The 12,917-nt window shown below is 34.9% G+C and overlaps 1 protein-coding gene across 2 annotated transcripts in view; it reads left to right on the top strand.

Annotated features, from left to right (window-relative positions):
- The window catches only part of GABRB2 (gamma-aminobutyric acid type A receptor subunit beta2), a 309,255-nt gene that overhangs the window by 164,179 nt on the left and 132,159 nt on the right, over positions 1-12,917 (top strand). For both annotated transcript variants that reach the window (XM_027969181.2, NM_001267876.1), the window contains 1 exon segment: positions 3,814-3,896. In XM_027969181.2, the coding sequence (XP_027824982.1) occupies positions 3,814-3,896 (83 nt within the window).

The raw sequence follows: 12,917 nt of genomic DNA, 5'->3' as shown, positions 1-12,917 counted from the left end.
TATGACATAATGACTCTTTTTGAATATTTATATGTTGGAATATGATTTATATCATAGCTCTGCTCTGCTTAAAAGGGTGTGAATATTCTACATTTCTTCATGAATACAAACATATACATATGCCCGCTACCAAGTAGCTACTGGTTAAATGAGTTATCACTGTGTCTACTCATTAGCAGTGAGTAATAACAAAAGATGAAGAAAATTTAGTGTTACAGAATTTTTTCTTACTTTTATCATCTCACAACAAAGCGATATGGCAGGCTTCTAGTTCATTGTTTCAGGAGCAACCATGCATTGGAGCATGTAAGTGACTTGTCCCTGGTCACTCATCCTTTTCTGTATGATCAGAATTCCAAGTGGATTATTTTGGCTACAGAATTTCTGTTTTAATCCCAACAGGAAATACAAAGGCTTATAAACATCAACTAGAAAACATATATATATATATATATATATATTTTTTTTTTTTTAGTTAGTTTTATGAAGTTGTTGTTTTTTAGTCACTAGTCACTAAATCATGTCTGACTGTCTTATAACACCATAGACTGTGACCTTCCAGGCTCTGTCCATGGGATTTCCTAGGCAAGAATACTGGAGTGGGTTGCCATTTCCTTCTCCAGTGGATCTTCTCAAACCCAGAGATCAAACCCACATCTGTCTCCTGCATTGGCAGGTGGATTCTTTAGCACTGAGCCAGCAGGGAAGCCCTTTATGAAGTATGCTATATTTAAAAAAAAAAAGTGAAACATCAGTGGGAATATGAATGTTGTTGATGTGAGAAAAACACTTTCCTAATACTTCATTTTTAAAGCATGAGTAGAAACCCAATTGCTTCTGCAATAGCATTAGTCAATTTATTTTTCTTACTCACAGCCTAGTGTTCACAGATGTTAGTTGCCTTGAATATACATCAGCAGAAAGTGTCAACCACAGCATATAGTAGCAGTTGCAAAATTCACCTCACCTATACAGTCAGACATCTATTTATGACTGTCCCTCTTTATCCTATGTATCCCTTGTACCTTTCATGTCTTTGGTGTTCATTCTATCAAACAAAGTTAATTTTCTCTAGTGTATCAAGATGAAGATTGTATCTGCTATTTTACTTAAATAGCATGAGAATTTGTATGCCCACTAGGTAGCTAATTTTATTTCCTTTGACAATTTCTCTTCTACACAAGTTCCTCTATGTTAGTGGTAATTCAGGTTACATCTACATGTTAAAAAAAGACAGTAGACCAGTGAAAAATTTAGCCAAGTATCACATAACCAAAATAAATTGACCTCTTTTAACCCTGAGCAAATGTGTTAAAGTTTTATATAACTTTTATAATTTATAAAATAATAAATTATAGACATTTGATCAGTCCCATCAAAAACAGAAACAATCAGTGTAATAGTAGGGTAAACTCTTTAACTCGTTATATAATTTAATAAGTAGACTAAGTTTTACTTACTGTTTAAAATATAAAGTGAATCTCTAAAACATAAGATATATTGTAAGTTTTAAAAAAGAGAAATTATGCAATAAAATAATCCCCCAAATAAAAGATTTATGCACAGCAAAACCAAGTCCTTGATTCTATAATTCATGTCTTTATCCTTTCAACAGATCCCTTTTGATTCTCTTACAATAAATAGAAAAAAATTCAGCTTTTAAATAGCTTAAAGTTTACTGAGAAAATCATTCTTACAAAATAGAAATAAGCAAGATAATTTAGATTGTAATAATTCCTTGAAGAAAATAAATAGCTAAGATGGAGCTTGAGTTAAGGCAGCTACTTTGGGTGGACTGCTTAAGAAATCCCTTTCAGAAGAGGTGATTTTGAGATGAAGGATAAGGAAAATATAGGGCTTTGTGAGTATTGGGGGTAGGGAAATTCATATTCTAGGCAGAGAGAACAGATGTGAAGACTGGAAATAGTGAGTGGTGACTTGGTATGAGATCATATTGGGAAGAAAAGGTTAGATTATTCAGGTAACCCTAGGTCATAGCCAAGACTGGGAATTTTTTGGAAGAGCCTCTAAAAATTTTGAAGAGGACTGGTAGAATCCTATCTGTGTCTTTAAAATGTCTTACCCTTGTATGAATAATAATAGGGAGGCAGATGGAGAGACTAAGAGACCGAGATACTGTAGTAACATTGGAAGTGGGGCAGTGGGGCCATGGATGCTGAAGAAGGCAGATGGCTGAGGAGTTGAGGCAGAGAATCCTCCTGGCAAAGGAGAGTAAGGGGTCCAAGGTAGACAGCAATCACAGGATGCTCACTTATGACTAAATAGGAAAGCAAAAATTAGCAAAGCACAAACCTTAATGAAGCAGTAATCACACTAAAGAGGCAGGAACTACTTACCATAACTTACGCGTTTCATCCTACAACAAAGGAGTAAGACGCTTAAACCTGACCAAGGAATTTCATAGATTCAGTCTGCCTGGACTACTTGTCTAAGTCGTGTTCAAAACCTTTTCTTTTCCTTTCTCTCTCTCTCTCTTTTTTTTTTTTTGGCCATGAGGCATGTGGGATCCTAGTTCCCCAGCAGAGGATCGATTCTGTACCCTCTGCATAGGAAGGCAGATTCGTAACCACTGGGCCATCAGGGAAACCCAGTGCCCGAGACCTTTTAATGAAAAAGGTCTAGCTATGGATTTTTTCTCTCAAGCTAGGGCTGCATTTATTTCTGTTTCCAACACACAAGTATAGTGCCTCTCAGAGTAGACTATGCTAAAGTTCATCAACTTTAACACCAGTTTTCCCACTTGGTTTTGTTTACCAGATGTAAAGGGCCTGTTGTGGGTAGGTACTCTTTTATATTCTTTACATAAATTATTATATTATTTCATCCAGAAACTGGTAGGTAATTATTATTGTTATTAAAATGCCCCCTTTTACAGACAAAGAAACTAAGGTTGGTTAGGAGATATTGACCATCTTGACGTGTATCTCAGTGTTAATGAGGCAGAGTTAGGATTCATACCTTTGTCTGTTGTGTTTTAAAGTGTGATTTTTCATAACATTATGCTGCCTTATTGATCAGAAAGCATACTGATAATCACTTAGGACTGTTTTTTGGCTCTTTCTAGTAGGTCTTCTATTAGTGAAAAGACAGGTTAGTGAAAAATGATGACAGAGAAATATAAAGACACTGGAGACATATACATCTCTCCCTGATAAATTATAAAGGTACTATCTGTTTTAGATAAATAATCCTTCTAGCCAATAGGAGAAAACTCTCTAAAAGGCTATGAGAAAGATTATTCAGGACAGACCAAATTAGGTGACAGATGAAAGGCTTATTGTGTATTATAGTAACACACTTGCAAAGCACTACACTCTGTATAGAAATGTCAAAAATGATGGACCAAAGCTGAGATTGTTGGGAAATTTGATTTTAAGATCTTGAGAAAAGAAGGAGAAAACAAACATGAGTGAAAGACTGAGAGCCACATTGATTTTTCTCAGTCACCTGTCATGCTTGTAAAATAGAGTCCTGGGATGGCCCCATTCCATCACAAGAGCTTCCAGAGAATAGAAACTGCCTGTTTAATAAATGCTTCCAGGTGATTTGGGGTACCAGGTAGGTAATGGACCAAATCTTGGGAGAATACTGATTTAGTACACTCTGTTTAATTTACAAAGCATCATGAGGCCCACCAGGGAAAATGATTATCCAAAGTTGTAGCACTCTTTTTGTTAGAGATTAGGCTAAATCAGGCTCCTTGAGACCCAGTGCCATCTCCTTTGGGACTTAATTTTTCCAGCTCAGTCATGGACCAGCTAACACCATGTATCACTGATATTTCTTTTCTAGAATCACAACCACAGCTGCCTGCATGATGGACCTGAGGCGGTACCCACTGGATGAACAAAACTGCACCTTGGAAATTGAAAGTTGTAAGTTTTTCTGAGAATCCAGCTAGACTGCGCTTGGGTTCAAGGTTCTCCTTGGGCATAGATTTCCTACCCTCTTTCATGTTCAGACCACAGTCCTGCTAGGTTTGTGCTAGGATGCCAAATTTGGTGGAGGGAGGCACTGGCAGTGTCTTCCTTCAATGATGCTGCTACCCTCTTCATCTCATCCTTAAATTCCAGGAGAGAAGTGTAGGGAAGCAGTAATCTAGCAATTAAAGGGAAATGCTAAGAGTCTGAATGGAGACTAATGGTTATTTCGGGCATTTATTATATGGAATTGGGACAGAGAGCTGCAACAGGCTTGGGGAAATAGGTGGAGATGGCAGGATGATACAAGATGCCCTAATTGTCTTTGCCTTTTACAAACATTATCTCTGCAAGTGCAGAGTAAAGGTGGCCTCTGAATTAGTTAATGTGTTCATACATTGTGGCTCGGTGGGTTGTTTTCTGTTTTGAGAAACTATTTTCAGTGTCTAAAATGTATTTTATATTCTTGCTGAAGGCTATATGATGAGCAAGTTTGATGCATGTGGGTATTATGTTTCCTGTGCTGACCTGTTTAGAGTGTTGGTCCTTTTTCTAGGCCACATTTTCAGCATCCTTCTTGACAATTCAGCTACCTACACTTTTGTGTAGGCTAAAACATTGATTTCATAACCCATTACCATTTCAGTGGTCACACAGTGAGGCCATTTAAGGTGGAGTAGGACTTTGAATCTTTTTTTCTCTGCCAATTTTTTGTGGTGTTTTTATATTTCATCCTATCAAACAATTGGAAGCTGATGATTTTATATCCAGCATTCTAAATAATGAGCAGCTTGACTACTTTCCTTATACCCTCTGCCTTTCGGAGGAAGTCAAGCCTTGGCAAGCTGTGCAACTCTAAATCACTGCTTTGAGCAGAAATACAGCATTTATGACACATTCCTGGTATTTTTGCCCATTTCAAAAAATAACTTCGAGGGATAATTAAATTTACATGTACTTTTTGAAAGCCTGATTTCATACTTGTATTTCCAAATCATCATTGTTTTTACATTAAATCTTTGCTACAAGGAGCTATTTAATGAAATTGGTCTCTGGGATTTTGATCATTTGTTATATAGATATCTTTCAAATGGCATTGTGTTTTCATAACTTATGATACAGTTTAGAGAATAGTGTTCCTCAAAGTTCTGATTCTTTGGTTGCTTCAAATAGTTGATGTAAGGATAATTTCAAAAAATTTTGTTGCTGTGTACTAGTAATGAATTTTTGTGGTGAGAGCATGTTTTGTGGTAGAATTTGACTGATATTTTAAATAATCATAATTGTACATGATTAAAGCATTTGTACTGATACTATTTCATTTGCACCTTTCACAACCCTCATGGGTAAGTAAACAAGGTCTTTTTATTTTAAAAAATACTGGTGATGCCTAATAAATAATGCAGTCAACACACATGTGTTCCATGTCATGTAGTTGTGACATGAATATTTAAAATTAACATGATAATTCCTTAGACTTTTAGAAAGTTTAAGTTTTATAGAGGGGCTTTTACCTATCTTATTTCAATTCACAATTACCCTGATAAATGATAGAGATGTTTTCAACTTTTTTGAGAAGTAATTGACATATTGTCAATTGATATAATTGACATATGACATTATGTGAGCTTAAGATGTACCATGTAATGATTTGTTATGTGTATATATTACAAAATGATCACCACTGTGAGGTTATTTAACACAGTCATTGTTTAAATAGTTATAAGGGGTGTGTGTGTGTGTGTGTGTGTGTGTGAAGAACTTCTAATATTTACTATCTTAGCAAGTTTAAGTACATAGTACAGCCTTATTAGCTATAGTCACCATTCTGATCTTATTCACCTTATAACTGAAAGTATGTACTTTTTAACTGTTTCCATGAGTTCTTTTTAGACTCCACGTGTAAGTAAGATCATACAAAACTGGTCTTTCTCTGACTTATTTCCCTTAACCTAATGCCCTCATGGTTCATTCATGTTGTCACAAGCGGCAGGATTTCCTTTTTATAGAAGAATAATACTCCATTATGTATGTGTGTGACACCTTTTCTTTATCCATTCTTCCCAACAATGGACATTTAGGTTGACTCCATGTCTTGGCTATTGCAAAGAATGCCGTAATGAACCTGTGCATGCAGGAACCTCTTAAGAATAGTGCTTTAATTTCTTTTGGATATGTACCCAGAAGCAGGATTACTGGATCATATGGTAGGTCTGCTTTTAATTTTTTGAGGAACACCATGCTGTTTTCCATAGTGACTATACTAATTTACATTCTCATGGTTAGTGCAGAAGATTCCCTATTCTTCACATTCTAGCTAGCTATAGACTTATCTCTTGTCTTTTTTTATGGCAATTATTCTGGCAGGTGTGAGGTGGTTATTCACTGTGGTTTTGATTTGCATTTCCTTGACATAAATTATTTTGCATGGGTTTTCCAGTTTTCCCAGCACCATTTTTTGACTGAGACTTTTCTCTATTGATTGTTCTTAACTCCCTTGTCAGATATCAGCTGGCCATAAATCTGAGGGTTTATTTCTGGACTCTCAGTTCTGTTCCATTGGTCTATGTGTGTTTTCATGACAGACCCATTCTGTTTTGATTACTATAGCTTAATAGTATAGTTTAAAATCAGGAGTATGATATCTTCAGTTTTTTTTATTCTTATTCAAGATTGTTTTAGCTACTCAGGACCTTCTGTCATTCCGTATAAATTTTAGGATTGTTTCTTCTATTTCTATAAAAACTTCAGTGGAATTTTGGTAAGTGATGCATTGAACTTACAGATGGCTTTGGGTAGTGGACATTTTAACAATACTAATTCTTCTGACTCATGAACATAGAATATCTTTCCATTTATTTTCACCTTCTTTAGTTTCTTTTATCAGTGTCTTATGGATTTCATTATGCAGATTTTTAACGTCCTTGATTAAACATTCTGTATTTCTAAGTATTGTGTTTTTGATGCTATTGCACATATAATTATTTTCTTTATTTCATTTTCTGTTAGTTCATTGTTAGTGTATAAAATTGCAGCTGATTTTTTATGTTAATTTTGTGTACTGCAGCTTTATTGAATTTGTTTTCTTGCAATTTTTTGGAAATCTTTAAGGTTTTCTGTGTGAAATATCATGTCACCTGCAAATAGAGACATTTTTCTTCTTTCTAATTCTGATATCTTTTATTTCTTTTTCTCTTTCTTGATTGCTATGACTGGGACTGCTAGTACTGTTTTGAATAGGAGTGGTGAGTGTGGACCCCATATTTCTGATCTTAGAGGAAAAGCTTTCATTCTTTTGTCATTGAGTATGATATGAACTGTGAGCTTATTATATAATGGCCTTTATTATGTTGAGATACATACCTTCTAACCTAATTTGATAAAGGTTTTTATCATGAAAAAAATGTTGATTTTTTTGAAATGCTTTTTCTGTATCTGTTGAGTTAATCATATGATTTTTATCTTTCATTTTGATTTGCATATGCTGAAACATCCTTGTATCCCAGAGATGAATCCTACTTGCTTATGGTGTATGATTTTTCCAGTGGGCTGTTGAATTTCATTTACTATTATTCTGTTGAGGATTTTTGCATCTATAAATATCAAGAGTATTAGCCCATAGTTTTCTTTTCTTGCAGTATCCTTATCTAGCATTGGTGTCAGGGTAATCCTGGCCTTGTAAAATAAGTTTGGGAGCATTCCCTTCTCTTTAATTTTTTGGAGGAGTTTGAGAATAATTTGCATTAATTCTTCTTTAAATGCTTGGTAAAATTCACCAGTGAAAGCATTTGCTTCTGGGCTTTTGTTGGGAAGTTTTTCAATGCTGATTTGATCTTCTCACTAATAATTGGTTTGTTTTTATTTTCTATTTCTTCATGATTCAGTCTTAGTAAACTATGTTTCTATCAGTGGGTCCATTTCTTCTAGGTTATGTAACTTACTGGCAAGGTTGAATTTATTGGCATACAGTTGTTCATAGTAGTCTCATCAACCTTTGTATTTTTTGTTATTAGCTGGAGTGTCTTCTTTTTCATTAATCATTTTGTTTATTTTTGCCCTTTCTCATTTTTTCTGGGTTAGTCTAGTTAACAGTTGTCAATTCTTTAATCTTTTCAAATACCCAGCTCCTAATCTTGCTGCAGCTGCTGCTAAGTCGCTTCAGTTATGTCCGACTCTGTGCGACTTCACAGACAGCAGCCTCCTAGGCTCCTCTGTCCCTGGAATTCTCCAGGCAAGAACACTGGAGTGGGTTGCCATTTCCTTCTCCAATGCATGAAAGTGAAAAGTGAAAGTGAAGTTGCCCAGTCGTGCCCAACTCTTAGCGACCCCGTGGACTGCAGCCTACTAGGCTCCTCTGTCCATTGGACTTTCCAGACAAGAGTACTGGAGTGGGGTGCCATTGCCTTCTCTGACTTAATCTTGCTAGGTTTTTCATTTACAATGGTTTTCTTTTCATTGGTATCCTGTTCTCTATAGTGCCAACTTTGAGCCTAGTTTTTTTCTTCTTTTCCTGGTTCTTCGAGGTAGTTTATTTGAGAACTTTATTTTTTTTATTCATACATGTGTTTATAGCTACAAACTTTCCTCTTGGAATTGCTTTTGTTGCATTCCATAAGTTTGTTATGTTGTGTTTCTATTTCATTTACCTCAAGAAATGTTTTATTTCTCTTTTGGTTTGTTATTTGATAAATTAATTGTTTAAGATTGAGTTGTTCTATTTTCATGTGTGTGAGTTTCCTGTTACTGATTTCTAGTTTCATACCATTGTGGTTGAAAAAGATACTTGATATAATTTGTCTTATTGAATTTGTTAGACTTGTTTTGTGACCTAGCATATCATCTATATTGGAAAATCTTTCTGTGCATGCTTGAGAAGAAGCTGTATCCTGTTGCTGTCAGGTGGACTGTCCTGAATGTCTGTTAGGTCCATTTGTTCTATAGTATTGTTCAAAACTACTCTTTCATTATTGATTCTCAGTCTGGACGATCTCTCCATTGTTAACAGTGGGGAATTGAAGTCCACAGCTATTATTGTATTCCTGTTTATTTCTCCTTTTAGTTTTGTTAGTATTTCCTTTATATATTAAGGTGCTGTGATGTTGCATATATATTTACAGTTGTTATATCTCCTTGATAAATTGACACCTTTATCATTATATAATAATCTTCTTTGTCACCTGTGAGCATTTTAGTTTAAAGTCTATAAGTTATGTGTTACTGTTTCTATCTTTACAACTACAGAAAGAGACTAGAGGACGTAAAGTGATTTGCCCTAGTTTATGCACTTAATGATTGGCACAATTAATCTGTAGTGATGTGGCAACTAGATTTTGTATGAACTAGATTAACAGGAAGATCCCTATTTTAAAAACTGAGCAGTCTATTCTTATGAAAAATTGGAGTGCATTCATATTTCATCAGGTAGCAAATCTTTGCTATAGAGAATAAGACATAGTGTTATATTAGTAATTTACAAGATGTTATTTTAAGTAGGTAGTTAATCAATCTTATTGAAACAGGTTTAGGATCCTATCTCTTAAACAACTAACTTCGAAGTTGATGCCTGACATTTCACTTTATTTATTATTTCTTTCTGTTAAGCAAACTCTAGATACTCATCTGCTCTTTCTCTCCCTCTCCCCTTCTCCTTACTTCCCTTTCTTCCTCTCTCAAATGCTAATGAGCCTAATAGTTGTATTACTAAATCACTATCACCTGTCTCCTTATCAATAATTAATATGTTGGCTCCATTCCAGAGAGAAGGATATAACTTGATTCTGGGAGGCTTGGAGTAGGAGAGTATTAGGAATGAGTTTATTGTTAATGCATTCATGCTTGTTTCTACTCAATAATTTCTTCATTCATTAAGTATTACTTGAGCAGTAATTATTTACCAGGTATTATTGTAACAAACTCTTAAAACATACCGGTGAACAACAAAGACAGTATCTCTGCTCTCCTTTATCATGAGGAAGATAGATACTGTTTAAATACATATGTGAATATAAAAACCACATTAGTGAAAAGTGATACCAAGATGAAATATTTAGTTCTTTAAGATCTTAAAGGAAGATTAAGGCAAGCCCTGAAATAAAGTGCTGAGGAATCTAGAAGGTCAGGATAGTCTGTGCTTACTTTACAACTTTTCTTAAATTTAGAGAGATGGAGAAGCTCTGTAGAACTAATTGGATTTGCTGAACCAAATGGGACCTAATAATATTTATCACCATGTAGGCAGTGAAACTTAATTGTCAAATAAAAAGGAGAAATCCATCTCCAAGTGGTTATATTTTGGATCCAGGTTATGCTGTGCGCTGGTCTATTTCAGTGTATCTATATCTATTTCAGTAGATATACATATAGAATTAAGAACTTAGAGAAAAAAGAGAGCATTGTGTTTCTCCACTCCTAAAGTGAAAATTAGTGACACCTTATGTCAGTAGGTTTAAAATACCTGTCATGTAGGAAATGGTGCTCAGATAGGGTTTTGAGCTCTTGGGGGATGGTGGATGAGAGGACATTCACTGACTCTAAGTGCCGTCTGGTATGGTTCCTCAAGCTCTTAATCAGGGCACTTACCTTTTTTAAGCCATGATTTCTCCTCTGTATAATATTTTGATACCTTGTTGTGATGAAATAATCAAAACGGAGATCTTTGTGCAATGTTCAGTCCTGGTTTTTCCATCAGTAGCAGCTGTTCTCATTACAGCATCATTATTATCATTATTAAATTATGCCTGGAATATTATGCTCAATTAGAGGCACGGCATTTTAAGAAGGATATTTAACAACCAGAAAACCAACTATGAGTGACACATAAACCATGGAGTTTGAAGAACCAGTAGCAGAAAAAAGTAAAGGAGAGGCCTATTTCCCTTGAGGAAGGGAAGCTAGGAGAGAAAGGATAGCAGTGTTTACACAGATAGCTATTTTCCAGTCACCACAGACTGTCCGCTTAAAATACCAAATGATGTCTGCCCTAAGGGCAAAACTAGACTAATGGTAAAAGATGCCAAAAGGCTTTTTTCTTTTTTTTTTTTACTGAAGTGTGTGTGTGTGTGTGTGTGTGTGTGTGTGTGTGTGTGTGTGTAAGAAGCTCTTAACAATTGCAGCTGATAAAAAAAATCTGGTAGATTGCCACGTGCTGTAAAACCATTTTCTAGGAAAGAAGGAATTCTTGCATTGGGCAAGTGGTGGGATTAGATTATTTCAAAAGAACTTTGGGTTGATGTTTATTTGTCATCAGCAAAAACATGGTGGACTTTAGTTAAAGGACAGTTAGGACATCACTGGTTTATGTGAAGATGCAAATCTCATATGCATATACCTCTGGGAGCAATGCTGTTTAGGAAAGATGAAAATCACATCCCTGCTAAGATTTTAAGTAAAATGATGTGTGTGTTTTCTTGATAGTCTGTTGCCATTTTATTTCTTTTCTTAGATTTTCCTCACAAGAATACATTTTACAGTTGTGTCTGAGAAGAATAAATCTAAGACCCCCACATTTTCCATCATTATAAATAAATCTAGAACCCCCTTGGGGCTTTTGATCAATCTTATTAATGCTCTAAGAAGCATCACACAGAAGACAATATACATGAACATGTATCTGTGTCTGGGCAGATAGCGGTGTTAAATAATGAAGCTTACAAGTATTTTAGGTGATCTTCAAATTATTTCACATTAGAAAAATATCCTTATGACATTCCAGTGAGGCTTAGTCATAATTTTTTTCAAAGGGAAAGCAAAGAACATTACAAATGCTCCTCCATGGTGTCATTGGATATAAATTTAATTTGAATTATGTCCTATTTTTGTATTTTCTTGAATTTCATCTTCTGCTGGGGAAGTGTAGGATTTGTCTTCCAGTCCTTATGGTGTGGAGGTACCTTGGTAGATGTGAACTTCATCTAACAATTATCAGTTCCATGTGACCACAGAAAAGTACCAGGATGTGTATATAGACTCTGACACATCATGCAGATATTATCATGACCTTCATGTATATCTGGACTTTAAGGCTTCTGCCCTTCCAATTCTTCCACCATTAGAAGAGTAGTGACTTGGATATTAAGGGTGCATCTGTTTTTCAAATTTATTTTATTGAAGTATAGTTGATCTAAAATGTTTTATTAATTTCTGCTGTATAGCAAAATGCTTCAGTAATACATATATATATATATATATGTTATTTTTCTTATTCTTTTCCATTATGGGTTGTTACAGGATATTGAATAGAGTTCCCATGTTATACAGTAGGATTCTGTTTATCCATTCTGTATATAATATTTTGCCTCTGCTTATCTCAATGTCCCAGTCCCTCCCTCCCCTACCTGCCTACCTCTTGACAACCACAAGTCTGTTCGCTGTCTGTGAGTCTGTTTCTGTTTCACAGATAACATTTTCATTTGTCATATTTTAGTCTCCAGATATAAGTGATATGATGTGGTGTTTGTCTTTCTCTTTCTGACTTACTTCCTTTAGTATTACAGACTCTAGGTCCATCTATACTGCCGCAAATGACATTATTTAATTCCTTATGGCTGAGTAAATTCCATTGTATATATGTGGCATATCTTCTTTACCCATTCCTCTGTTGATGGACATTTAAACTTCCAGTTGATGGATGAGAGTTTTCTTAACACTTGGTTTATGTTCATGGTGACATCTTGTGCAACTTGCAAGTAATATGGGCATTTTTCCTGGTGGAAAATGAATGAATTAAAAGCAAAAAGAACTTAATACTTTAGGAATATTAGAAGTATTGTATAGATTATAGGTCAGCCTTTGAGCCAGTATTACAACCATTCAGGATATCTGTTTTTGTAAGATATCAGTATCTGACAAATGACTGTTTTTCTTCTCTTAAATACAATCAGTTGTAAGATTCACTGTTACAGTAATAAGAATACTAAAATTCTACATTGAATGTATTCACCTCTTAGTAATATATACTGATTTCAAAAATTCTAAAGT

This window comes from Ovis aries, chromosome 5, assembly GCF_016772045.2.
Source record: "Ovis aries strain OAR_USU_Benz2616 breed Rambouillet chromosome 5, ARS-UI_Ramb_v3.0, whole genome shotgun sequence".
NCBI classification, from domain to species: Eukaryota; Metazoa; Chordata; class Mammalia; order Artiodactyla; family Bovidae; genus Ovis; species Ovis aries.
This window is presented reverse-complemented; position numbering and strand designations above follow the sequence as displayed.